The sequence below is a fragment of the Odocoileus virginianus genome, chromosome 19 (genome assembly GCF_023699985.2).
Source record: "Odocoileus virginianus isolate 20LAN1187 ecotype Illinois chromosome 19, Ovbor_1.2, whole genome shotgun sequence".
NCBI classification, from domain to species: domain Eukaryota; kingdom Metazoa; phylum Chordata; class Mammalia; order Artiodactyla; family Cervidae; genus Odocoileus; species Odocoileus virginianus.
This window is the reverse complement of record NC_069692.1, coordinates 23655015-23679880: the sequence shown is the minus strand read 5'-3', so window position 1 is coordinate 23679880 and position 24866 is coordinate 23655015. Positions and strand designations below refer to the sequence as shown.

At 41.5% G+C, this 24866-nt stretch overlaps 1 protein-coding gene across 5 annotated transcripts in view; it reads right to left on the bottom strand.

The window, feature by feature from the left end:
• Nucleotides 1–20440, bottom strand: part of METTL24 (methyltransferase like 24) — a 138046-nt gene extending 117606 nt beyond the window's left edge. The window contains exon 1 of one of the 5 annotated variants that reach the window (XM_070449970.1): nt 20304–20440. Coding sequence is in view for 3 of the 5 variants with exons in the window: in XM_070449967.1 (XP_070306068.1) it covers nt 14021–14338 (318 nt within the window). In the remaining 2 variants the exon portion in view is untranslated. Of the gene's footprint in view, nt 1–14020; nt 14616–20303 lie in introns of those variants that run through there. The other 4 variants (XM_070449969.1, XM_070449967.1, XM_070449968.1 and 1 more) reach the window with 4 other exon arrangements.
• Between the last annotated feature and the right edge of the window lie 4426 nt (nt 20441–24866).

Below are 24866 nucleotides of genomic sequence, written 5' to 3'. Positions count from 1 at the left end.
GGAAAAAAATGGGTTCATCTGACTGTCATAATAAAATCTAAACAATTCTATATGTGTGTTAGAAAAGGTGGGTAACAGAAAAACACCAGGGTTTAAATCATTTTAACATTCACTGCCTGGAAATGGCCTCAAAACAGAGACCTTGGATGACATGATGACATTCCCATGAGTAATTAGAGAAGACTAAAGCATGTCTTCAGTATCCCTGTGGAAAGCCTAGGCCCATTCTTCTCATGCTGCAGATGGCAAAACTCTAGCAAAGGGTCTCCAGGACTAGATTGGGGCCACTGTAGGTCACTGGTCTCCCCCACAGTCACTATCATAGTTAGGTGGCCCTGAGGCTACTTCCAGAGCAGGGGTAGGCAAATGTCTTCTGTAAAGAGTCAGATAGTAACTATTTTAGACTTTGTGAGCCAAGAGGCAAAATCGTGGATATTAAGTAGATTCTTACATAATGAGTAGACAAATTTCTACATTTCTATTGATGAAATTCAAAATATAATAAAAACTGTACAATTTTTTTGTAACATAGATATATTATATTTAGATAGCATTTTGCTTCATTGGGGTTCAAAGTTAGTGTCTCCTAACATCATATCAATTGCAAATATTCATCTATAAAAACCATTCTTCACTCATGGGCCATTAAAAAACAGGTACAGGCTGGATATGGCTCCAAATCTCTGTAGCATAGTCACCATTGTTTGAAGCAGTCAATGCTGGGAGCTCTCTTCCAAGAGTCTGGTTGTAAAGCCCTGATCCAGAAACTGGAGATCTGGAGGGGGTTTTGGAATAGCTCTTGAAGGATCCAAATGTTCCTCAAACACATTGATTGAAATAACCATTTTTTAGCCCTATTTACTAAGCACCTGCTTTGTGCTGGTTCTATCATAGTCTCTGGGGATAGAGTGGTGACCAGGACACATGAGGCCCCCACCTTTATAGGGGATGCGATTGCAAACAAGAATTAGAGAAAGAAAAAATGTCAGAGAGTGGGAATGCCATAGAGAATATAAGAGGAGGTAGCAGAAGGGCAACTGGGATAGGGAGCTACTTTGGATAATAGTTTAGTAAGGAGTTCCTTTTCCTCAATATTCTTCATTCTTCATTTTATCAGACATTGTACACTGTTTCCAATATGACTTGAGGGAGGGTAAAATATAATCCCATTGTGCTTTAATTTGCTTCCTCTGCTTATTGGTAGGATTTATCATCTCTCTGTACTCACCTCTCTCTTTCCATATTATAACTGTATTATAATATATTATCTAGTAATTATATATGCTGTACGTGTAATCTACATAATATATATTTATATGTTAGTCTTTCAGATTTCCTCTTCTATTAATTCCTGGTCAAGGCTGTTTGTTTTTCTGTTCAGTTGTTTATCTTTTCTTCTTATTGTTTTGTTTTTCAAAAATCTTTAGGGTATTAACCCTTTATTCATGGTGTGTGTGCAGTCACTCAGTCACGTCCGACACTCTGCAACCCTTTAGACTGTAGCCCGCCAGGCTTCTTTTGTCTCCAGGCAAGAATACTGGACTGGGTTGCCATGCTCATCTCCAGGGGATCTTCCCAACCCAGGAATCAACCCCCTCCCGCATCTCCTGTGTTTCCTGCATTGCACGCGGATTCTTTACCCACTCAGCCGCTGTGGAAGCCATTATTCATGATATGCATTGCAAATACTCTCTCCCAGTCTATGATTTGCCTTTTAACTTTGTGTCTTTTGTTTAAAAGAAGATTTTAATTTTCAGGTGGTAAATGATCCACCTTACATGAGATTTGGTTGTCTGCTGTTCTTTTCAGTGGGCAAATGGAGGGTCATGGATATTGAGTTTACACCTACTTTCATCTCATCGTTTTTAGCTATGTCTTACCCACATTTATTAATGTCTCTGAGCCTCAGCTTCCTCATCTGAAAAATGAGGACAATTCCTACCTCACCAATTTTTTGTGAAAATTAAATGAAAGGATACTAGCACAGTGGCCCCCTAACACCTCACTTTAATTGTAAGCATTTTGAAGTCCTTATAGTATGCAAAATACTATGTGCAGGGTCAGCACCTAGATTTAGTTTATCATGTTGGTTGAATTTGCTTTTAAATGAATATAAAGTGCCAAGTATAATAATATGCACTTAATTATTAGACCAAAATGTGGAAAACAGAACCAGAAAAATAGAGCAATTATTAGCTCCTTAACCCACAATTACTCCAGTGCACTCCCCTAAACTAAAGTAGCAGCAGAGTTATAGTAAGTGGCAGTATTAAACAGGCGATTTGTAAGCATCCTTTTAAGTGAAAATTGTATTCCAAAAGCTTGGAAACACATTTCACACTGTCTATCCTAACACAGGCCAAAATTATTTAACAGAAATATTGTAAATGATATTTATAATTGGTTTTGAGGGAAAACGATCACAAACTGATATGAACAGGTAAGCCCTAGCAATTTTATAATAAATGAGTTACATGAGGAATAAGCTTACAATTACAATGCTAACAAAAAGTTAATATTTACTTCCAGCTTTTACTTATGATTTTTTTAAAAAATTTCAGCACTGGAAATATTGACAGTTGAGCATATTATATATGCCATAAATTTCAAGAATAAAAAGAGGAATATTAAAAATTTCAATGGATATTGTGCTTCATACTACCCAGTCACATGGGCCTACATGTGTTTGATGTTCAGGAGCCAGCATGACAGCAATACAAGGTTGAACAGAGACAACTTAATTTACAGAACTATTTCTACAGGCCAGGCATTTTCACCTACACACTCTCCTTTAGTCTTCATGAGTTAAGTACTACTAATTTTTTACAGAGGAGGAAACTAAAGTTCAGATAGGGTATGTCACTTGTCCACATTCAATAAGTAGGGGAGCAGAATTTAAACTTCTGACATCAAGTGTAAAATTATGAGCCCATCTTATAGGTGAGGATGCGTCATAATAAAAAGTTTTCATGACATTTGCAAATCCATGTAAATAAGTCCCCTAGGATCTCAGGTGTCACTTGCCTTCTCCATATTCAACCCGCAAAATTGCTGAATGAAGAGGCCTCCTTGCATACGTAACTAAATCATCCTGCACTCAACGGGTATGTGTTTTTGCTAATTAGGATTTTTAATTGATTTGTTATGCTCTACTGTGGTGCTGAAGAAGACTCTTGAGAGTCCCTTGGACAGCAGGCAGATCAAACCAGTCAATCCTAAAGGAAATCAACTCTGAATATTCATTGGAAGGACTGTTGCTGAAGCTGAAGCTCCAATACTTTAGCCACCTGATGCGAAGAGCCAATTCATTGGAAAAGACCCTGATGCTGGGAAAGACTGAAGGCAGAAGGAGAAGGGGATGACTGAGGATGAGATGGTTAGATAGCATCACTGCCTCAATGGACAGGAACTTGAGCAAACTCCAGGAGATAGTGAAGGACAGGGGAGCCTGGCATGCTACAGTCCGTGGGGTCAAATAGTCAGACATGACTTAGCAACTGAACAGCAATAACCACAACTCAAAGTAGATGAACAATAAACTAAAATACTTGTTGTCTTATTGTGTGCAATAACAAACACTATACAACATGAATACTGTCTCTGATTTGTGACCAGACTCTGAAAACATGCTTGGAAGTCTTTTGGCTTGCTCTGACTAAAAATAAGTAAATGATTGCCATGAAGATGCATTTTAAACATGAAGTTTGATTCACCTCACCAGAGGCCTTTGTTTGATTTGGACTTATGGTTTTATTTATTCAAATAACTTGCCTTTTCTCCCCCAGGAGAAAAGACCTACAGATCATCACCCCATCACTGCTCTACACAAAGAATAAACAACGTCAACGAGAATCACTGTACTTAACAAACTCCAGGACACGCTACAGCACTGTTTATAAGATGTAAATCGCGTCTTGTTTTATTTCACTGTTCTGCTAAATTCAGACGTCTGCTTCATTTTAGATCTATGTCCCCTGAAAAGAGCCTTCCATGCTTTATTCAATGCTGCCAAACGTGCAAATTCAGGGAGGCACTGCAAACAGCGAGCATGAGACATGACCTGACGATGTCCACTTAGATAGGGATGATTGAAGGGTTACCATAGTGTGGTGGCCATAAGTGCTACTCACCAAACAGTCCCTGCTCTCTGATTTCTGAGCACACAGCAGACCTCTGGCCCCCTGCATGAGTAGGGCCCAGCAACCAGCTCTAGTCATTGGAATGTGAGCAAAAGTGCTAAGTCTGGCTTCTGGCCAGGACCATTAATAATGCCACACAAGAGCCTCCAGAGCAGTTATCCCTCTGCCGAGGTGACAGGCAATGTTCCAGTCTGGGGTCTAGAGAGAGGATGAAGACAGGACAGAGCAGCACCCCACCCCTGCCAACCCGCAACGGATACAGAGCATAAGCAAGAAGCAAACCCTTGTCAGTAAGAGCCCCGAGATTCAAGGGTTGTTTGTGATCACAGCATAAACTGGTCTCTCCTGCCAGATGCCCCAGACAAAGAATGCCGGGAAAAAGAACTTGGTGTCTCTAGTGACAAGTTAGCAGATTTGTATGATTTAGTATCTGGCACTAAATGTTATTATCTTGTCAGGGGAAGGTCCATTAGCCCATAGTTATTCGGACCCCAATCATCATGTTCCAAAATCTGAATTAAATAGAGCAAGCAAAATTGAAGAGAGAAAGCTACAGTTGTAACCTTCCAAACTGCCAACTCTAATTTATTGATCTGCCAGGGTTCTTGGTTGTAAACAATAGAAACCACTCTGGCTAGTTAAGTAGAAAAGGAATTGACTAAAGATTTATTAGCTTACAGAATCTCAAGGGCAGGAGGAATACCACCAAGGGCACCCGTGTAGCCTGCGCTGCCCCACCACCGCTGTTCATTTCACCACCCTCGGCACTGGATGCGTCCACTAGAACCAGAGGCTCTGTGGTCCTTGTGCCGAAACTTGCTTCTTCAAGTCTCTAAAGCCTCCAGACTTTCATGAAGGTGTATGTGAATGGTGCAGCCTAGGTCACAAGAAGGCGCCTTAGAGCCAAGGAAACGTATTCTTTACCTTTTTTCTTAGAAAGGTAGAGAATTCCTTAACCACAGGAAGGGACTTCACAGGTCTGGCCTAGAAGAATGATAAATACCCATTGGTTGTGGTGGTTTTAGTCACTAAGTCATGCCCAACTCTTGCAACCCCATGGACTGCAGTCTGCCAGGTTTCTCCATCCCTGGGATTCTCTAGGCAAGAACACTGGAGTGGGTTGCCATTTCCTTCTCCAGGGAATCTTCCCAACCCAGGAATCAAACCCAGGTCTCCTGCATTGCAGGCAGATTCTTTACCAACTGAGCTATGAGGGACACCCATATACTCATTATATATTTGATAATAGGTAATATCTGGAGAGAAGGGAATGGCAACCCACTCCAGTATTCTTGCCTAGAGAATTCCATGTACAGAGGACTCTGGTGGGCTACAATTCATGGTGTCACAAGAGTCAGACAAGACTTAGCAACTAAACCACCACTACAAGTGGGTAACATGGATAACCAACGTCCTCAATACTCATTTTAGTCCATAATCAAGTTCTGAGAGCTGTTCTGGTTTCTGCAGGTCTTTCTCCAATTCTACCCAGTGGCCTTCCAGTGAATCCCTGTTTTTACTAGCTTCAGTTGGATTCAGTCATTTGTAATCTGTATCAGAGTCTTGATACAGATATAATCATATGTTGAAGAATCCCAAACTAATTGCAAAGAGGACTGTAAACATTCAGATGCTCTTAAGAATTTTTCAGATCTTTTTTTGCAAAGTAACTCTCTGAACTGACAGACAAAAGAATCAAACAAAGAACATAAAACCCTAACTTTGGTTTGAGAACCCTAGTGGGGATCATCAGTTGAATACTGATTATATTTGTCTTCTCCACAAAAGTCCTCACAAATAATGTCTTACTTAAAAAGAAAAGAAAAAGAAAAATATTGCATAGATATAGATCTTGTGTATATATGCCAAACTGAATAAAAAATCACAAGTTATGAACAATAACAGTATGCACAAGTTACCAACTTATTGATGAGTGCTACCTGGAAATAAGTTTATTTCTAACAGTTCTAGATAGAGAAACTGTTAACCAATAAAGAAATACACAAAGGGAAAGGCACAGAGGCTAAGCTCTGAGATTATTATATATAAAAAAAGACCTATGCTCTATTTCCAGGTACTCAGAAAATTTCCTCTTTCTCTAAGAATGGCTCCCTGGATAGAGGAGGAGGAGGTGCAGTTTGGATATTGGGCTAGGTTTGTGGTCTGTGGCTAGCACTGGCTGACCCAGGGTGAGTAATGGACCCAGCCCAGGAGTCGAGGGAGGTGAGTCTCACTATGGTAGCATCAGAGGGAGAAGGCCAAGGAAAGCTGCGATTTCCAGAGTAACCTTATTCCTTCTCTCCTCAACATCATGATCATTTACCTCTTCCCACAATTCAGTGATAAATTCCCAAATTTTCTCAATAAATTTAATTTTTTTTTTGCTTAAGCTAGGCCAAAGTCTTTTTTTTTTTTAATAACCAAAAGAATATTGTATTAACTAAACTAAGTACACTTCCCTAAACCTTACTCTCCCCGGTAGCCAACTCCAGCCTTAGGTTACTGAACTTTCTTGACTAGGAATGACATAAAAGGATCCTTAGCTTCTGTGTATTCAGTATTTATGTACCGAGTGGCCCCTGAGCTTAGCAGCATTAACCTGGTTTGTTACTTTTTAGGAAAAGTAATTGCAAATTTTGACACCTGGCTCAGGGGTTGAAACTTCAAATGCCTTTACAGATCAGACAGATAATATAAAGGCAGACAGTGCTGAACTGGACTCCACTGGACACTATATGCTGCATCTGAAGATGTTTATGTTTAGTTACTTGAAACACTGTGTGGCTCAAACAAAATTCTTCACAGGCCTCCTAGTCATAAACTAACAGGCCACTTTGCTATTAGTTTAAATTACATATGGTCATAGACTAGAAAGCTCATAAAAGTCAATTTTGTTTCAATCATTTGACCAGGATAAAAATGCTCCTTGAACAGCAAACTTTCCCACCCTGTTTTAGTAGAAAATTCTACAGGCCATTAATACGATTGATGTGCGGTATCTAAAAGAACTCAAGGGCTGCTTTTAAGAGAAGCTTATCAACGCTGGTAGATAATATGCCTTAGTGTGAGTCTCATGGTAATGAAGCAGGCACCTGTTACTGCCAACAAATCACAGAATAAAGAGTCAAACTACTTATAAGCACAAGGACTCCGAAGGTGTCATAACACAGATGGAAAGAAACCAAATGTCTACCATTCTTAACAGTCTCCAGTTGAACGACACAGTTCTGATTCTTTTTACAGACCAAAAATGAAATCCAATTCGAGAAAACTGATAAGGCTTCCTGTTTCTTGGAGAAAATGTACTGGACGAATTGCACATAGAAAACCTAAAATCTCCACCACCAATTGTTGAAAAACAGTGGGGCCTCCTCCATTCACAGCACTTTTGCCCACAGAATGCTCTCAGAGGAGCTGTGAGGTTTGGAAGGAGTGCAGAAGCCTACTCTCCATCAAAGTTTTCATCAGAATCTGCTTTTCTTTTTTCTTTTTTTTTTTGGCGAAACTAAGCAACTGCTATTTCACACCCACATATTGCTGGAATCCATTCAATTACCCTCAACGACTGTTTAAAATGAAAATGCTGTGCCTCCTGAGGACAATGTGAGAGGATTAATGAATGTTACTCCTGAGGGGTAGACATGTAGAGAAACAGCAGAAACCTAAAGAAGCTGGAAACTACTGCTGGGCCTTCTTTTACAAGCAATTCAAACCTACCTTCAAGTATCTTGTAAAGAATAATAATGTTGAAGGTAGCTGGATATATCAAGGGGCCTACTATGCCATTTTTCCTCATTCTTCTCGATGATAATCATGGAATGAGAAAACTAAGAGGACGACAAGGAGTGATGAAGAAAAGACAGAATTTTGCCATATGGTTTTTCAGGAGAAGAGGAAACAGCATTTTTTCCCCTGACACACTGTTCCAAAGGATCTGTAACTAACAAACCAAGCCAGCACTTTGCTGGGTTCTGCAGCTCTGTGACTCAGAAGTCACTTTTCTATCCAACATATTAAATGTCAAGCAAAATACCTCTGATAAGACAGAAGAAATTTCTTCAGGAAGCTTTGCTCCTGTATGAGTTCTGATGAAATAAAATTCATATTTTAAGGCAAGACAAGAAAAATTTAAATAAACTTTTTTCTCTGCCTGCCTGGACCTCCTCCCTCCCTACTAGTCTGCATTGTGCACCTGCATTATGCATTAACCAGACGATCCCAATGGCAAAAATATCAGCTTAACCATAAAGATCAATTTTTTTTCTTCTGGAGCAAGCCACGTAATTTCTTAGAAGGCAACCTTCCTATCTCAATCCTGTAAAATGCCATGATGACCCACCACTCATCTTATACACACAGACTTTTTGGTAACTTTATGTACAATGCCAATTTAGTACTTCCCTAAAGTTGGCTTAAAGCTCAACATTCAGAAAACTAAGATCATGGCATCTGGGCCCATCACTTCTTGGCAAATAGATGGGGAAACAGTGGAAACAGTGGCTGACTTTATTTTTTTGGGCTCCAAAATCACTGCAGATGGTAATTGCAGCCATGAAATTAAAAGATGCTTACTCCTTGGAAGGGAAGTTATGACCAATCTAGATAGCATATTAAAAAGTAGAGACATTACTTTGTCTACAAAGGTCCATCTAGTCAAGGCTATGGTTTTTCCACTAGTCATGTATGGACGTGAGAGTTGGACTATAAAGAAAGCTGAGTGCAGAAGAATTGATGCTTTTGAACTGTGGTGTTGGAGAAGACTCAAGAGTCCCTTGGACTGCAAGGAGATCCAACCAGTCCATCCTAAAGGAGATCAGTCCTGGGTGTTCATTGGAAGGACTGATGTTGAAGCTGAAACTCCAATACTTTGGCTACCTGATGCAAAGAGCTGACTCATTTGAAAAGACCCTGATGCTGGGATAGAGGGCAGGAGAAGGGGATGACAGAGGATGAGGTAGTTGGATGGCATCACCGACTCAATGGACGTGAGTTTGAGTTTGGGTAGACTCCAGGAGTTGGTGATGGACAGGGAGGCCTGGCGTGCTGCGGTTCATGGGGTTGCAAAGTGTTGGACACGACTGAGCGACTGAACTGAACTAAACTGAAAGGAGAGCAACTGCTACAGAACAGAGCGGGTCAGGTCACCTGGGGAGATACTGGGCCTCACTTAATGGAAATTCTTACCTTAAATACTCAGGACTGTATTAATGTCACTAGCTATATTATTTGCATTCTACCTATTTCACAAGATTATTATTTCTTGTACTACCAGATGTGTGATGGAGCCTCCAGTAAAATTAATGATGATTAGGCAAGCTTAAACAACTGACCAAACATATTGTCCTGTAAGATCAAAGATTATAGCAGTGTAACTTTAGATATAAGAAGACGCAACAAGAGACATCTCCTAGACCATAACTGACTAGTAAAACAGATGGTCCAGAGGCTTTTGACTATTGTTAACAGGGCCAAATCCAGTAATAGGGCACTGAGCAGCCTATCAATGAAATCCTTGACTTACCTGGGAATGAGCACTCCTAGGGCCTTGGGACAAGTTGGTCATGAAATGACTCTCAAACCTTGATCAAAGTAAGACCAAAAGGGAGGAGATTGTAAAACAGAGACTGTTGCCTACTATCTAGTTCTATAAGAATCAAGTCATTGGCCACTACATTCATTGACCTACAATACCCTGGAATTCAGGACAAAATCAGGACAAGGCATTCTGTGCTCTGAGAAAAGATAGGCCTTCAGATAGTTAGATATTTTCAGGAGAAAATTCATAAACCCATACTTAGAAAAGCACTAAAACCTGTAAAGATATATGTTACTTATGAATAATAGTAACTCTTCATCAAGCTGAGTGCTTGACTGCACTACCCTGTCGAGAGAATCACTTATACTGGCATCCCCCTTTACCTCTTTAAAGCAGTTCTCAAAGTTCTCTGAGAGATTGTCTCCTGGGTTATAATATTCAGTTTGGTTCAAGTAAAATTTTCCATTTCCTTCTTAGACTGACTACTGATTAATTTTTTTGTCAAAAGTACTTCTCCTGGGCATAAGAGCCATATATTTTGCTGCTTTTAGGTAGATTGCCAACTTGTAAAAGAAACATCTACCCAAGATTATAGAAAAAAGTATAATCAAGGACACCATCATTAGTCCTCTATTTATGTCCCCCAGAAGAACTTTAGCCATGTAATCATAGTAAATGTCTAAGAAAGAAAAACCAGAAAGAAACACAGACAGAAAACAGAGAGAAAGTAAAAGAATAAAAAAGAATTACAGTGATATTTGTATGCTTAAAGTTTCTGTAATATGCAAAAATGTATGGATTCTAGGGGAGTCCTAATCCCACAGGGCAGTGTTTATCTACCATGTATCATTTGCCCTCATTTCATAATGCTATAAGATTAGAACCTCTGATGGGAAAGAGGATTTAATATTTAGAGCTATTTCTTGTATAGCTTGTTGAAAGAAGAGGATAAGAAAAGAGGAAAAAAATTACATGAGGACTACACATCATTTCTCTTTTTTATAACAGATTATTTGCTTTAAGAGAAGCATAAGCTATGATTAAAGTGGCAATATAATTGCTGAATTTTTGTGCCTCTAACACCTGCAAAGGAAGCACATTGACAAGAAACACTTGGCAACCCAATTATTTTATGCAGGTTTTCATCCACCCAGAAAGCCATCCTCAAAATAGAATGGAACTTTTCCTCCTTCACCAATCTGGTAGGTGCCGACGGCAAAGTATCCAAGAACCTAAATAATATTGTTTATCATTATCCTCAACAAACAAAATTTAAATAAAATAGAATCCAAGGAATTTAACACATTACTTCCAAACTTATTACATTAATTAACTGCACATTCAGTTTATATTTCACCTTGTCTCGATGGGAGGCTAAAAAGGAACAAGACTTACCCCTGGAGAGATACGGGACATTACACTCTGTTCCCTAAACTGGGAGAACAGACTAGATAGCTGCTTTTTCCAGTTTGGAGGAACATTTTGACTGTGAAATAATGGAAAAATTAAACAAATTCAAGATTCCCACTATCTAGGAATTTGGGAAAGTCAGACTGTATACCCTGAAAATAAGAAAATAACTAACTAGCTAGGGGGAAGAAAATCCACGGAAATTTTTTTAAGAGGCTAAAACCTAAAACAATACTTTAAAAATAGTTATTTCAATTACTATGTTCACTCAATTATTTCTTATATATTTTTAACCAAAGACATTTACAGTTACACATAATAGGTTGAAATAATAAGATTCTTATTTTTTACTTATTGGTGTCTTGGGAATAAACATTTACTAAGGGTCACTTGGAAATGTGATCCTTTCCATCATGAACAACTGTGCAGACAAAACATTCAATCTAAAATAGATTATTAGGTCACAACACGTACAAGGCAATTCACAAATCAGGACGCATTTCTGTGGTCTCCCAAACTGGTGAAAGATTAGCAAGGAAGTAGGAATGATGAAAAAAGGTTTTTGGGCCACAATCCTGGACCTGAATGTTCAATGATGGAAGGGGCATGAATTATAGGATGGGGGCAAAAGAATCAGCATAAACGAAAGGAGTGGAAAGAAATTATAACAAATGATATTTAGGGAACGGCTGAGGCTAAAGACTTGGGACAGATTAGCGAAAATTAAAGCGACCATTATTGAGCCATGCTTACCACATGCAAGGTTCTATGCAAATATTTCTTTTTTTAAAATTTACTTTTAAAACTGAGTCCCAGGGCTCAGACTTGCATCTCTGTCTTTGTTAGCAACCCTCACTGCCCAGATGATCTCCTACAGTCTCACAGCTTTAAAAGAGCCGCTTGTACACGGAGGAGTCCCACATCTCTATCTTCAGCCTGGACATTTCCTCCAGTTTTAGACTCCTATGTCCAACTGCCTATGTGACATTTCCGAATCCTAGCCACTAGCCCACCAGGGAGCTCTATGTGACATTTCCAAATGGATGTCCAAAGGATAACTCAAACTCAAGATGTTTAAAACAAAACTCCTGATTTCCATCCACTCCCCCGAAAACACAAAACTAAACAACAAAAACTACTCCTTTCTCATCTTCCTGCAAACTATATCCAATGTTGGACCACACCTCCACTTAAACCACTCTAAGTCACCACTGTCTCCAGCAGGAATCACTACAGCAGGCTCCTAAAGAAAGCAGATGTGAACTTGCCCTCCAGGGGCCCTTTGAGTCTATGCATTCCAAACCTTTCCATTTGCCGGCCCCAGTTATCACTTCTGTTGTCTGAAGTGGAGGCTAAGATTTAAGAATGATTCTTCAACAGGTAAAAGAGAAACAATGCAGCTGAGAGCAGATGTGAAAAGGCAAGTGCAAGGTTTCATTAAGGGTGCCCAGGATGGAACATTTGAGAACACCCAGAGGGACAAAAGAACCTGAACTCCTAAGCAATATCAAGTCCTGAGTCGAATGTCCCCTCCAAGTTAGCCTTTCTTGACTCCTCAAGCTGAGTTCAAGACCTTAATTATAGCTCTGTGCCTCCCCTACTAGACTCTGAGCTCATGTTGTGCCCCCAGCACCTGATGCAGCATGGTCATCAGGATTGTCCTGGTAAGCCCTTGGCAAAAGTGTGTTTAAAAGCCTTTGGCAAAACATAGTATCATGGGAAGTGCATTAGAAGAATGAAGGAAGTGACTACATTCTTCAGGAAGAGCAAATTAATACTTAACAGAGGAAATGAGGTTTCAGATATAGATGTCTGAATTTATCCAGGAAGATAACACTGATGGATTAGACAGGGACAGCAGCGGTAAGGAAAGACAGAGGTCAAGGCTTGAAGAGGAAGTGAGAGAAAGGAAAACAGAAGAAGAAATTGGCAGACATGCCATTGAAAAGTAGCTTAGAAGTTAAGAAAGCCACAGAATCCAAGGAAGAGTTTTTCTCTCTCCCCAACAGGTGGGGATGTTTAAAATAAAAGAGGAAAAGCAAGGCAACAGAAAGAAGCTGCCCCAAAGTATGTGGTTAGGGTTGATGGGTATAAAGACCAGGCAAGCTCAGACCTTCAGTTCTTAATCTTTTCATTCTCAAGTACCAAGTAAATTACTGAGCTCCAAGAGGTGGATAGGAGGCCAGAGGCTTAAAACTCAGAGGTCAAAATTGAATAAAATAACTACTCAATGCATGAGCCAAGAAGTTAATGAGGTAGGGAGACCAACACTGTTTGTGTTGTAAGACAAATCCGGGTTATTACTTCAGTCCTCCAGGTCCAATTAATTTTCCATTAAGCGGTACTGGGGGCTGGACTTCTCACCCAGAGCTCACCACCCTGCCGACGACGTCTGCGGTGGAATTTAAGGAAAATTTGACTGAGTGGGATCTTCATCACCGCCATGAAGGTCGAGTGGAAAAGCAATTCACAGTGGCTACCCACTCAGCTTTGTGCAGGCCTCACAGAGAAAACCAGGAGGAGCACAAAATACAAACAAAACCACAACTCCTTTCTTTCCCTTGCCTTGTCCACTGCTCACACCCTTCCCCTCCTCCCCCCAAAAAGTAAGCTCCTTGAGAGCAGGGCTTGGTGCTTCGCTGCAGGATGCCCGCGTAAGAGTGGGCCTGGCACCCAGTGAACGCTCAGCAAATACTGGTTGATTATTGAATGAACCCAGCTCCCACTTAATCGTATCTGGGCATTGAAGGATGCCACCAACGGTGCTGATTTAGACAGCGCAGAGATAAGAAAGGAAGCAGAAGATTTTTTTTTTTTTTTTTTTTTGGAAGGTCGCAATTTGGGCAGTCCGCGGAGGCCTGGAGTTGAGGGCTCTGCGCGAGGCCGGGAGGGGGATTCCGGTCTAAAGACCAAGATTGCATCTTTTGCAACTGACCTTCCGGCGGGGACGCCCGCGCAGGGCGCAGCAGCCAGGCTCCGGCGTCCCACTCCTGCCGCCCCCCGCCGGCGCTCGGCGCCCACTGCGCACGTAGGTCACCTGCCTCCGGCTGGCGCCGCGCCGCTGGCCGGGCGCGGGCTGCAGGTGCGACCCGGGCGGTCGGGGGGCCTGGCCTGGCGGGGAGCTGGGGGCTGGGGGCTGGGGCCCGGCGCGCCGCAGCTCCGCGCAGAGCCGCAGGCCGAGCAGCAGAGCGGCGGCGAGCAGACAGCGGCGCAGGGCACAGCAGCCCCTCCCGGGCAGCCTCTCCCGCGCCATGGCGGGCTGGGCCCGGCCCGGCGCTCCGCTCCGCCGCCCGCACGCGCCCACCGCAGCAGGGATGTGGCCCCGCGGGTCCGAGCTGCCAGCTGTGGGAACTCCCCCGCGGGCCGGGGCGCGGGCTCGGACCCGCCTCTCTTCCTCTGTTCAAGGAAGCCTAGGCGTAACCTTATCCAGCCCGGCTGGCAAGGGCGCGCGGGACGGCGGGCCAGGCGGGGTCCCAGGGACGCAGGCGGCTCAGCTGAGCCAGACTCCCGGCCCAGCCTCACCTCGATCCCCGAGGAGGCGCCCTCCAGCCCAGGCTCCGGAGCCTGAAAACTACAGGGCCAGAAAAAGCACAATCCTAACGGGATCCTGGGCCATAACTTCATTTTCTAGCACTAGTGTTGTTGAGAAACACAGGAGGAGGATAGGTGAGCTGCCAGGTTTTGCTGCAAGGAACAAATTCCGATTGTCAAGCAGCTTGTGCCGTGAAGCACATTGTAAAAATACATCACACCTTTGTGCTCAGGTTTACAACTTCTCTCCCTCAAGAAAGAAGGGAAAGGGGGAGGAGAGAATAGCGCTGGATGCAAAATAATCAAATTAAAGTTATTCCATTTCTAAATTCTGCCTGAAGCCAACCCGTGCTTTCTCCTCGTGTTATGAAATGTGTGGGGGTGAAGGAGGAGGGGGAAAAAGCAAGCTAAGACATCTGACAGCGGGGAGAAAGAACAGAAGTTACCATGGCATGATGTAAATCAAATTAATTTAGCTCCACACACACACCTCCCTGCTGTCTTGCAGAGATACAGAGGAACAAATTTATCTTTCAGCAAAATGCTCCCCAGCTGGTATTTCCATCACCACCTTGACCTTAATTAATCAGGCTGAATGCTCACAGCCTGAAGTCCAGGGTTGACTGTTCCTTTTCAATTGTGAGTAGGCCTCTTTCTCACAACCCAGTTGAGGTTTGGGTTTGAGTTTGTGTTCCTTAGCTGTGGCATATTTTTTCATACTCTGTGCTTGCATTTTCCATGCTTTTTTGTCAGACTGCCCTCACTGACCTGCCCTCTGCCTTTGACAGCCTATTTGCTGTTGTTAGTCTCTCAGTTGTGTCTGACTCTCTGCGACCCCATGGACAGCCATAGCATGAACAACAGAGAACAAATATGGAACCCCCCAGCCCCTAGGTGGAGAAGGCAACGGCGCCCCACTCCAGTGCTCTTGCCTGGAAGATCCCATGGACGGAGGAGCCTGGTGGGCTACAGTCCATGGGGTCGCTAAGAGTCAGACACGACTGAGCGACTTCACTTTCACTTTTCACTTTCACGCATTGGAGAAGGAAATGGCAACCCACTCCAGCGTTCTTGCCTGGAGAATCCCAGGGACGGGGGAGCCTGGTGGGCTGCCGTCTATGGGGTCGCACACAGTCGGACACGACTGAAGTGACTTAGCAGCAGCAGCAGCCTCTAGGTGGGAAATTACACTCTCCTTTTCAATTTCAGGAATTTTCCATAAGGAGCCCTCCTTTCTAAAATCCTCCTGGCTTAAGAAAGACCCAATTGAATCTTTGTCACTGCACAAAGCACTTGGGCTATTTCTCTGTATGTAACAAAGCTTCTCAACCTGATATAGTCCACTCTCTGAGCACTCTAGGTCCTCAGGCTTCTGTGGGTTTCATTATGGTTGAATTTTGTTTTTTTCTAGATGTAACTCTCTGGCTATTACAGATAGGCTCTGTTTTAAAGATACCAAACAAGTTCATTTTTCCTGACACAAACTCTCAGACAAAACATCACATCCCTTGACTACTTAAACAACATGAGCTGTGGTGTTACACTTGAACTGAATCAGGTGCGCCAATCAGGACCCTGCCTTTCAGAAACTGTGAGACTTTGGGCAAAATAACTTCTGTGAGGCTCAGTTTTCTCATGTGTAAATAGACATATATCTCATAGGATTACAAAGACTGCATAAAAATTAAATGTTCAAAAAAAATTAAATGTTCAGTACCTAAATAATGCATGGATATAGAAGTTATTCAATTAATAGTTATTATTTTTATTAATTACCATTAAAGAAAACCCTGGATGTTATGAAAAACAAGCTTTAAGCATTGATTCCAAAGGAAGGAGTAATTTTGCCTCCTAGAAGACAATTGGCAATTTCTGAAGACATTTTGTTACAAGCAGTGAGAGTCAGGGGAGGATGCCACTGGCATCTAATGGGTAGAGGCCAGAGATGCCTCAAAATATAAGAAAATAAAAGAATATTTGCTTAAGATCTTTATCTTACACAGTATTCTCTGAATTAGAAGTACCTAATAGCGGACAGGGAGGCCTGGCGTGCTGAGATTCATGGGGTTGCAAAGAATAGGACACGACTGAGCGACTAAATTGGTGAACTGAACTGAACCGAACAGTGCATTGGAGAAGGAAATGGCAACCCACTCCATTGTTCTTGCCTGGAGAATCCCAGGGATGGCGGAGCCTGGTGGGCTGCCATCTATGGGGTGGCACAGTCGGACTGAAGCAACGCAGCAGCAACAGTTGCTAGAAGCCCCTAAAACTCAAGATCCCTCGATTGCATTCTTAAATTATATAATTGTGTGAAGCTATTTAAGACGTGATTTGTCTTATGCTTGTAGTGATTGTGGATCACCAATGTCTGGTACAGACTCCTAGAAGTTTTCATTTCTATGCTGCCAACATAGTGCCACTAACAAAAGAAGTCATCTTTTGAAGCTTATGATACCACTGACTCATACCCTCTGCTTACCTGTTGAGTTCTTCTTCAAGAGGAAACATGAAGAGTATCCTATAATGTTAAAATGGGGATATTTAATGAGACTCTGAGCTAGGCGTGGAGGAGGGGAACACAGAACACTGTGGCTCTTGAAGAGAATGGGCAAAATGACCTCATCTTTTCCCTTATCTCATGTCTGTGGCTCTCTAATAATGTTCCATTATAGGGGGAACACATTTACTATCCAAATAAAACATACTATGTAAAGGCCCTTTTCTCATCTTTTACAGCTGTCTCTATGTGTTTATTATTAATAAAAAGTAACAGTTTATATGGATGTAGCATCATTAATTTTCTAGGAAGGAATCTCCTATTTTAAACTTCTATACAGTATTTCCATGTGTTGTTTATGGTAATGAATCAGGAAATGCATCAGTTGGTAGGCTGGAGAGATGGATCTAAATGATCACTCACAGAGCGGACAAGCAATTTTTCACCTTTGCTTTTCTTATAGACTTGAGCTCGTCTTAGTCATTTCTGGATATGTTTCCAAAATGCAGATAATCATTAACCACTGACTCGTAGGTTGGTTAATCGGTAAACCACAAAAGCAGGTTTCATCATATCATAAATTACATCCTCCTTGAGGTTTCAGCCAACAAAAATGGGTGAAACAGAACATTTTTACTGCTAATCTCCTAGACATCATACATTTCAATTCACACACATGCTGCTTGCAGTGCAGTGGTTCTCAACCAGGGGTAATTTTGCCTCCTAGAGGACAATTGACAATTTCTGAAGACTTTTTGTTACAACTGGTGAGAGTCAGGGGAGGATGATACTGGTTTCTAATGGGTAGAGACAAGGGATACCTCAAAACACCCTTCAGTGAAAAGAATAGCTTTCCACAACAAAAAATTATGCACTCCAGAATGTCAATAGAGCTGAAGCTGAGAATCCCAACTGTAGCCATTGCAAATAGAAAAAGTAGAAGCAGTGACAGATTTAATTTTGGGGGCTCCAGAATCATTGTGGACGGTGCCCGCAGCCATGAAAAGACACTTGCTCCTTGGAAGGAAAGCTATGATAAACCTAAACAGCATATTAAAAAGCAGAGACATCACTTTGCCGACAAAGGTCCGTATAGTCAAAGTTATGGTTTTCCAATAGTCATGTACAGATGTGAGAGATGGACCATAAAGAAGGCTGAGTGCCCAAGAATTGATGCTTTCAAATTGTGGTGCTGGAGAAGATTCTTGAGAGTCCCCTGGACAGGAAGGGGACCAAATCAGTCAACCCTAAAGGAAATCAACCCTAACTATTCATTGGAAGGACTAATACTGAAGCTCCAATACTCTGGCCATCTGATGCGAAGATCCAACTCATTCGAAAAGACCCCAGTGCTGGCAAAGATAGATGGCAAAAGGAGAAGAGGGCAGCAGATGATGAGATGGCTAGATAGCATCACTAACTCAATGGATATGAATTTGAGCAAAGTTCAGGTGCTAGTGAAGGACACGGGAGCCTGGCGCGCTGCTGTCCAAGGGGTCGCAAAGATTCGGACACAACTTGGCAACTGAACAACAACTGTAGCCATGGATATTAATGTAGCAACATTTGATTAGAGGCTGTCCAGAGAGAACACAGAAGCTGACTAACTAGGATCCTTACCTCCACTAGGTGGTTATTTCTGTTTCACGATGTGAAGTAGCCAACCTGAATTAATCAAATTTAGAAAGATATGGAGCTATCATTAACATCTTCCCCCCAAACCCCATTCTCTTTTCTCCATGTAATACCTGTTCACTGTGGAGAATATACACAAGCAAAAGAAGATGTCAACAATCATTCAAATATCACAATTCAGATATAGCTAGCCTGTCAGATTTTTTCCTATTCATATATACTATAATATATGAAAATGAAAGTGAAGTCGCTCAGTCATGTCCAACTCTTTGTGACCCCATGGACTGTAGCCTACCATGCTCCTCCGTCTATGGGATTTTCCAGGCAAGGGTACTGGAGTGGGTTGCCATTTCCTTCTCCAGGGATCTTCCCAACCTAGGGATTGAACCCGGGTCTCCTGCACTGCAGGCAGACTCTACCATCTGAGCCACCAGGGAAGCCCCAATACTATATATTTTTATATATATGTATTTATATATATATATTCCATATGTGCGTGCATGTATGCCAAGTCACTTCAGTCATGTCCAACTCTGTGCAACCTTGTAAACTGTATCCTGCCAGGCCCCTCTGTCCATGGGATTCTCCAGGCAAGAATACTGGACTGGTTGCCATGCCCTCCTCCAGGGGATCTTCCTGATCCATGGATCAAACCCTCATTTCTTATGTCTCCTGCATTGGCAGATGGGTTCTTTACCACTAGCGACACCTGGGAAGCTATGTATATAGTATGTAATATATGGGCTCCCCAGGTGGCTTAGTGTTAAAGAATCTTCCTGCCAATATGGGTTTGACCCCAGGGTCAGGAAGATCCCCTGGAGAAGGAAGTGGCAACCCACTCTAGTACTCTTGCCTGGGAAATCCTATAGACAGAGGAGCCTGATGGGCTACAGTCTATAGAATGGCGAGAGAGTTGGACATAACTTAGCAACTAAGCAACAACAATGTATACATATACATATAAAACAAAAGTGAACTTGTACTTCTTTATAATCTGTTTTTGTAACATAATGTTAATATTTACATATGTTAAATAATAAAATATATTATTATTTAATATATAATTATATAATACTTAAATCATTTCACTTTAAATTACAATGATATTTTACTTTAGTCACAACATTTGACACTTCAAAACAAGATACCACTAATAAATAACAAAAGTGGAAATATTTATCAAAGTTACAACAGACATGTTTAGCTGAGAATCACTTCAACAGAGTAAAGCTCTAAAAATACCAGACAAACCAATACTTGTTTGGAATAAGATGTACAACTTTCTTACTGTACAGGTGAGGCCCTGTTTCCATGTGGTCAGGGTTATAGTAAATCATATTTAAATATGTAATTTATCATATAATGCATAAGATGATGTCTAGGATTGGCTTAAAAACAATCCAATGGAGAGGTGAGAGATAAGCAGGTATGTAAATGAAGCAAGAATGACTGTGGGCTGATGATTGTTGCAGCTGGGTGATGGGGATTCTCAGCTCTCTATTATTGAGTATGTTTGAAATGTTCCATAATTGAAACATCACTAAACATTTACCTGTTAACCTACAGCATCCTCTTTAATGGCTGCATGTACCATAATTTAGCCAATCTCACTATTGAATGATTAGATCACTGTCAGGCGTTCATTTTATAAGCAATGCTGTGATGGACCTCTTTGTAGCTAGATCTGATGGGTCAGAGGTAGACTGTGAGAAAAAGAAAGAAGTTAAGGATAATTTCAAGGTTTTACCTGAGTAATTAGAAAAAATGAATTGCCATTAACTAAGAAGGGAAGGGCTCAAGTAAGAGTCACGTGGGGTGAAAAATCAAGGGTTTGATTTTTGCGGTCATGTTATATTTGGGAAGCCATCCAAATGGAGATGTCAAGTAGGCAGTTGGATTTGAAAGACTGGAATTCAGAGGTGCAGTGAAGCCTGGGAATATAAACTTGGATCATCTGTATATTGATGTTGAGAGATGGAGGGAAGAAATATTTGAAGGCTTAGCTCTGGGGTTGACCAATTTAAGGTCAGGAAGATGAGAAGAATCCATCAAAGGATTTGGAGAGAGATAGGCAGTGAAGTAAGAATGTAGTGTCCCAGAAACCAAGTGAAAAAAAACTATTTCTAGAAGAAAAACACTGAGCAGTCCAATAAAATGTGGGCTGAAAACTGTCAATGAGATTTGGTAACACCATGCTTATTACCTGTCTCTTCCAACTAGAACATAAACTCCATGAGGTCAGGGACGTTTTTTGCTTTGATTATTGCTATAACCTCAGTTTTCAGAACTGTACCTGGCAATGTAGTATGTGCTCAATAAATAATTGTTGAATTAAAGAGTGAATAATAAACCAAATCTGTGTGTATTAATAATTATTTTATCATGTTAAATTTTTAAGAGTAGAATTGCTAAGTAAAAGCAAAATTGAAAGTCTTTCAATGTGAAAGGCTGTTATTAATTTTTTCAGTCCATCAAAAAAGACTGCATTAATCCCATTTAAAGCCGTCAAATACTCCTTTGTTATCAGTGGGAAACCTCAAAGGATAGCTTGAGCCAGCTTCTAAGATGAACTAATCAGTTTATTTTTAGTTCCCTCCTATTTCTATCACTATACTTGAAACACACTTTATTTCCCTTTCAATGCCCATCTCAAGCTGCAGCTTAGATAGGATTTTCTACACTGAACTGTCAATTAGATTGCTCCTCCCCACCCTAAGGATGTAGCTAAATATCAAGATATTAGTTCAGCATGACTTAGGCCTCATGAGAAGTATCCGCATTAAAGAAAAGTCATCAAGATGAAAACTTTCAAGACCTAGAAGAACATAGTATAATAGAATGACAGACATTGGAATCACTCTTTGGGGCTGGGAGCTCTGTCTAAAAATCACACTACGGACTAGTCTACAGCCTAATAAAGTCGGATCTGGGCTAGTCTTATGGAAAATGCCCAGAGGATGTCTCTGTGCCCTGGCCTTCTTGGGAAAGAACTCTTTCCTGCCTCTTTTGAATCCTATAATGTTGTGTTCTCTCATTCTTGGTGTTTGTCTTACTCAAGCAGTTTGGACTTGCTTTATCCTTCCTCCACACTGGAGGTGTGGTGCTGGAGGAGACTCTTGAGAGTTCCTTGGACTGCAAGAAGATCAGAAGAGTCAATCCTAAAGGAAATCCACTCTGAATATTCATTGGAAGGATTGTTGCGAAAGCTGAAGCTCCAGTACTTTGGCCACCTGATGCAAAGAGCTGGCTTGTTAGAAAAGACCCTGATGCTGAGAAAGATTGAAGGCAAAATGAGAAGGGGACAGCAGAGGATGAGATGGTTAGATAGCATCGTTGACTCAGTGGCATGAATTTGAGCAAACTCTGGGAGATAGTGGAAGATAGAGGATCCTGGAATGCTACAGTCCATGGGTTCACAAACAGTTGGACACAACTTAGCGACTGAACAGCACATTAGCAAGCTAAGTGACGTCCACCAGCAATATTTCAGTCCTGAGGCCGACTGTTCAAAATAAAAAAGTGAGAGGTGCCCCAGCTCCTGGAAATCCCTACTCCCCTCCCCAAAATAGTTAGAATAATCCTCCCATTCGTTGTTTCTTTTAGTTGCTAAGTCACGTTAGATTCTTTTGCAACCCCATGGACCGTAGCCTGCCAAGCTCCTCTGTCCATGGGATTTCCCAGGCAAGAATACTGGAGTGGGCTGCATTTCCTTCTCCACAGGATCTTCCTGACCCAGGGACGGAACCCATGTCTCTTGCGTTTGTAGGCAGATTCTTTACCACTGAGCCACCAGGGAAACCCTTATATTGGTCTACAAAATTACCCAGCCCATAAAAATTAACCTGGCCATATTTAGGGGCCACTCTTACCTTCTGAGATGGCCCATACTCTGTCTTTAGAGTGTGTTTCTCTCTAAATAAATTCACTTCTCACCTATCACTTTGTCTCCCACTGAATTGTTTTTTGTGATAAGACATCAAGAACCTGAGTTTCGTTATGTCCTAAAACCAAATGTGATCTCAGTTAAAAGAACATAGGTTCAAGTCCAAAGCTTGGTTTTGGATGGGTTCGAGTCCCAGCCATGTGGGTTCAGTTCCAGCCAGAGTTACAGTTTCAGAATGGTCCTCAATCAGACTGCATGGACCTAGAATGGGCCTAGAACTGCTGACAAACAACAGACACCATAACCAACCCTGCTGAAATCAGACCCAAGAAGATACGTCTTCCAGCAAATCCTGGTGCTTATCCACCCTAACCAATAAAGTTGTTGTTGTTGTTGTTGCTCAGTTGCTAAGTCATGTCTGACTCTTTGCAACCCTGAAGACTGCAGTATACCAGGCTCCCCTGTCCTTCACTGTCTCCCAAAATTTATCATACTCAAATCCATGTTGGATGACTCACAGGTAATATTTCCAACCTGGTTCCTTTCCCCATCAAGGAACTTGGGAAGGATCAGGGAATGCTTCACACAAGTCATTGGTAAAAAAAGAAACATGTGTTGGGTGAAAGAAGTATATGCACAGGGTGAAAACTATGAGGGCTGATAGCTCTAGGCCTGGACAGGAAGTTCATAAAAGACTTCATACACACACACAGACACTTTCCTGGATTCTGAAAACACAGGTTTATTTATGGACATCAACTCTCATGATGAGACATTCCTGGATTTTGTGACAATAAAGCAGCTTAAGTTAAGAATGATCAAAACACTGCCTGTTTCACAGGACTAGGACCACCTGGGAGCATTTCCCCTCCCTCACTCTCAGCTCATCTTATCATTATGACACATGCCAGAAATAATCTCCCTGCTACAGATCACTTTGAAGTCAAAAACATTCCTGGTTGAAACTTTCCTAAAGTCAAGGGCTTAAAAAGCCTTTTAAGGTCAGAAAAGATCACCAGGGAACTGACAGGATAAAGTGAAGCACAGCATGCCCAAAGGCAAACATATCAGGGCTCTGTCATTTCAACTTAGCTTGTGAATATATTAAAATTCCTGAGGTCAAAAGTCATTTTGCTTTTTCATCACATCACTGCTCTAGCCCCAGAGAGAGCAGAACTATACTGCATTCAGATCACAATGCAGAGGCTCTCAAACTTAAGTGTGCGTGAGAACCACCTGGGAGTTATTTAAAATGCAGGTTCACAAGCCCCACCTCCAGAGATTAAGTCAGAGATGAGTTCTTAAAGTCTTTCTTTTAACAAGTTTTAGGTAGTCTGTGATAAAATCTTTAGAAGCCTTGATATGGAGATTCCTCAGCCATAGTGATGGTTAAGGGGGATGGAGGGCTTGCAGAAGGTTGGATGCAGTTATTACAAGGTGTCCATAAACACACGGACATCACCAGATGGCCAACACTGAAATCAGATTCATTATATTCTTTGTAGCCAAAGATGGAGAAGCTCTATACAGTCAGGAAAAACAAGACCAGGAGCTAACTGTGGCTCAGATCATGAAATCGTTATTGCCAAATTCAAATTTAAATTGAAGAAAGTAGGGAAAACCACTAGACCATTCAGGTATGACCTAAATCAAATCCCTTGCGATTATACAGTGGAAGTGAGAAATAGATTTAAGGGACTAGATCTGATAGACAGAGTGCCTGATGAACTATGGACGGAGGTTCGTGACATTGTACAAAAACAGGGATCAAGACCATCCCCAAGAAAAAGAAATGCAATAAAGCAAAATGGCTGTGTGAGGAGGCCTTACAAATAGCTGTGAAAAGAAGAGAAGTGAAAAGCAAAGGAGAAAAAGAAAGATATACCCATTTGAATCCAGAGTTCCAAAGAATAGCAAGGAGAGATAAAAAAGCCTTTCTCAGTGATCAGTGCAAAGAAATAGAGGAAAACAATAGAATCAGAAAGACTAGAAAGCTCTTCAAGAAAATTAGAGATACCAAGGGAATATTTCATGCAAAGATGGGCTCAATAAAGGGCAGAAATGGTATGGACCTAACAGAAGCAGAAGATATTAAGAAGAGGTGGCAAGAATACACAGAAGAATTGTACAAAAAAGATCTTCACAACTCAGATAATCGTGATGGTATGATCACTCACCTAGAGCCAGACATCCTGGAATGGTAATTCAAGTGGGCCTTAGGAAACATCACTA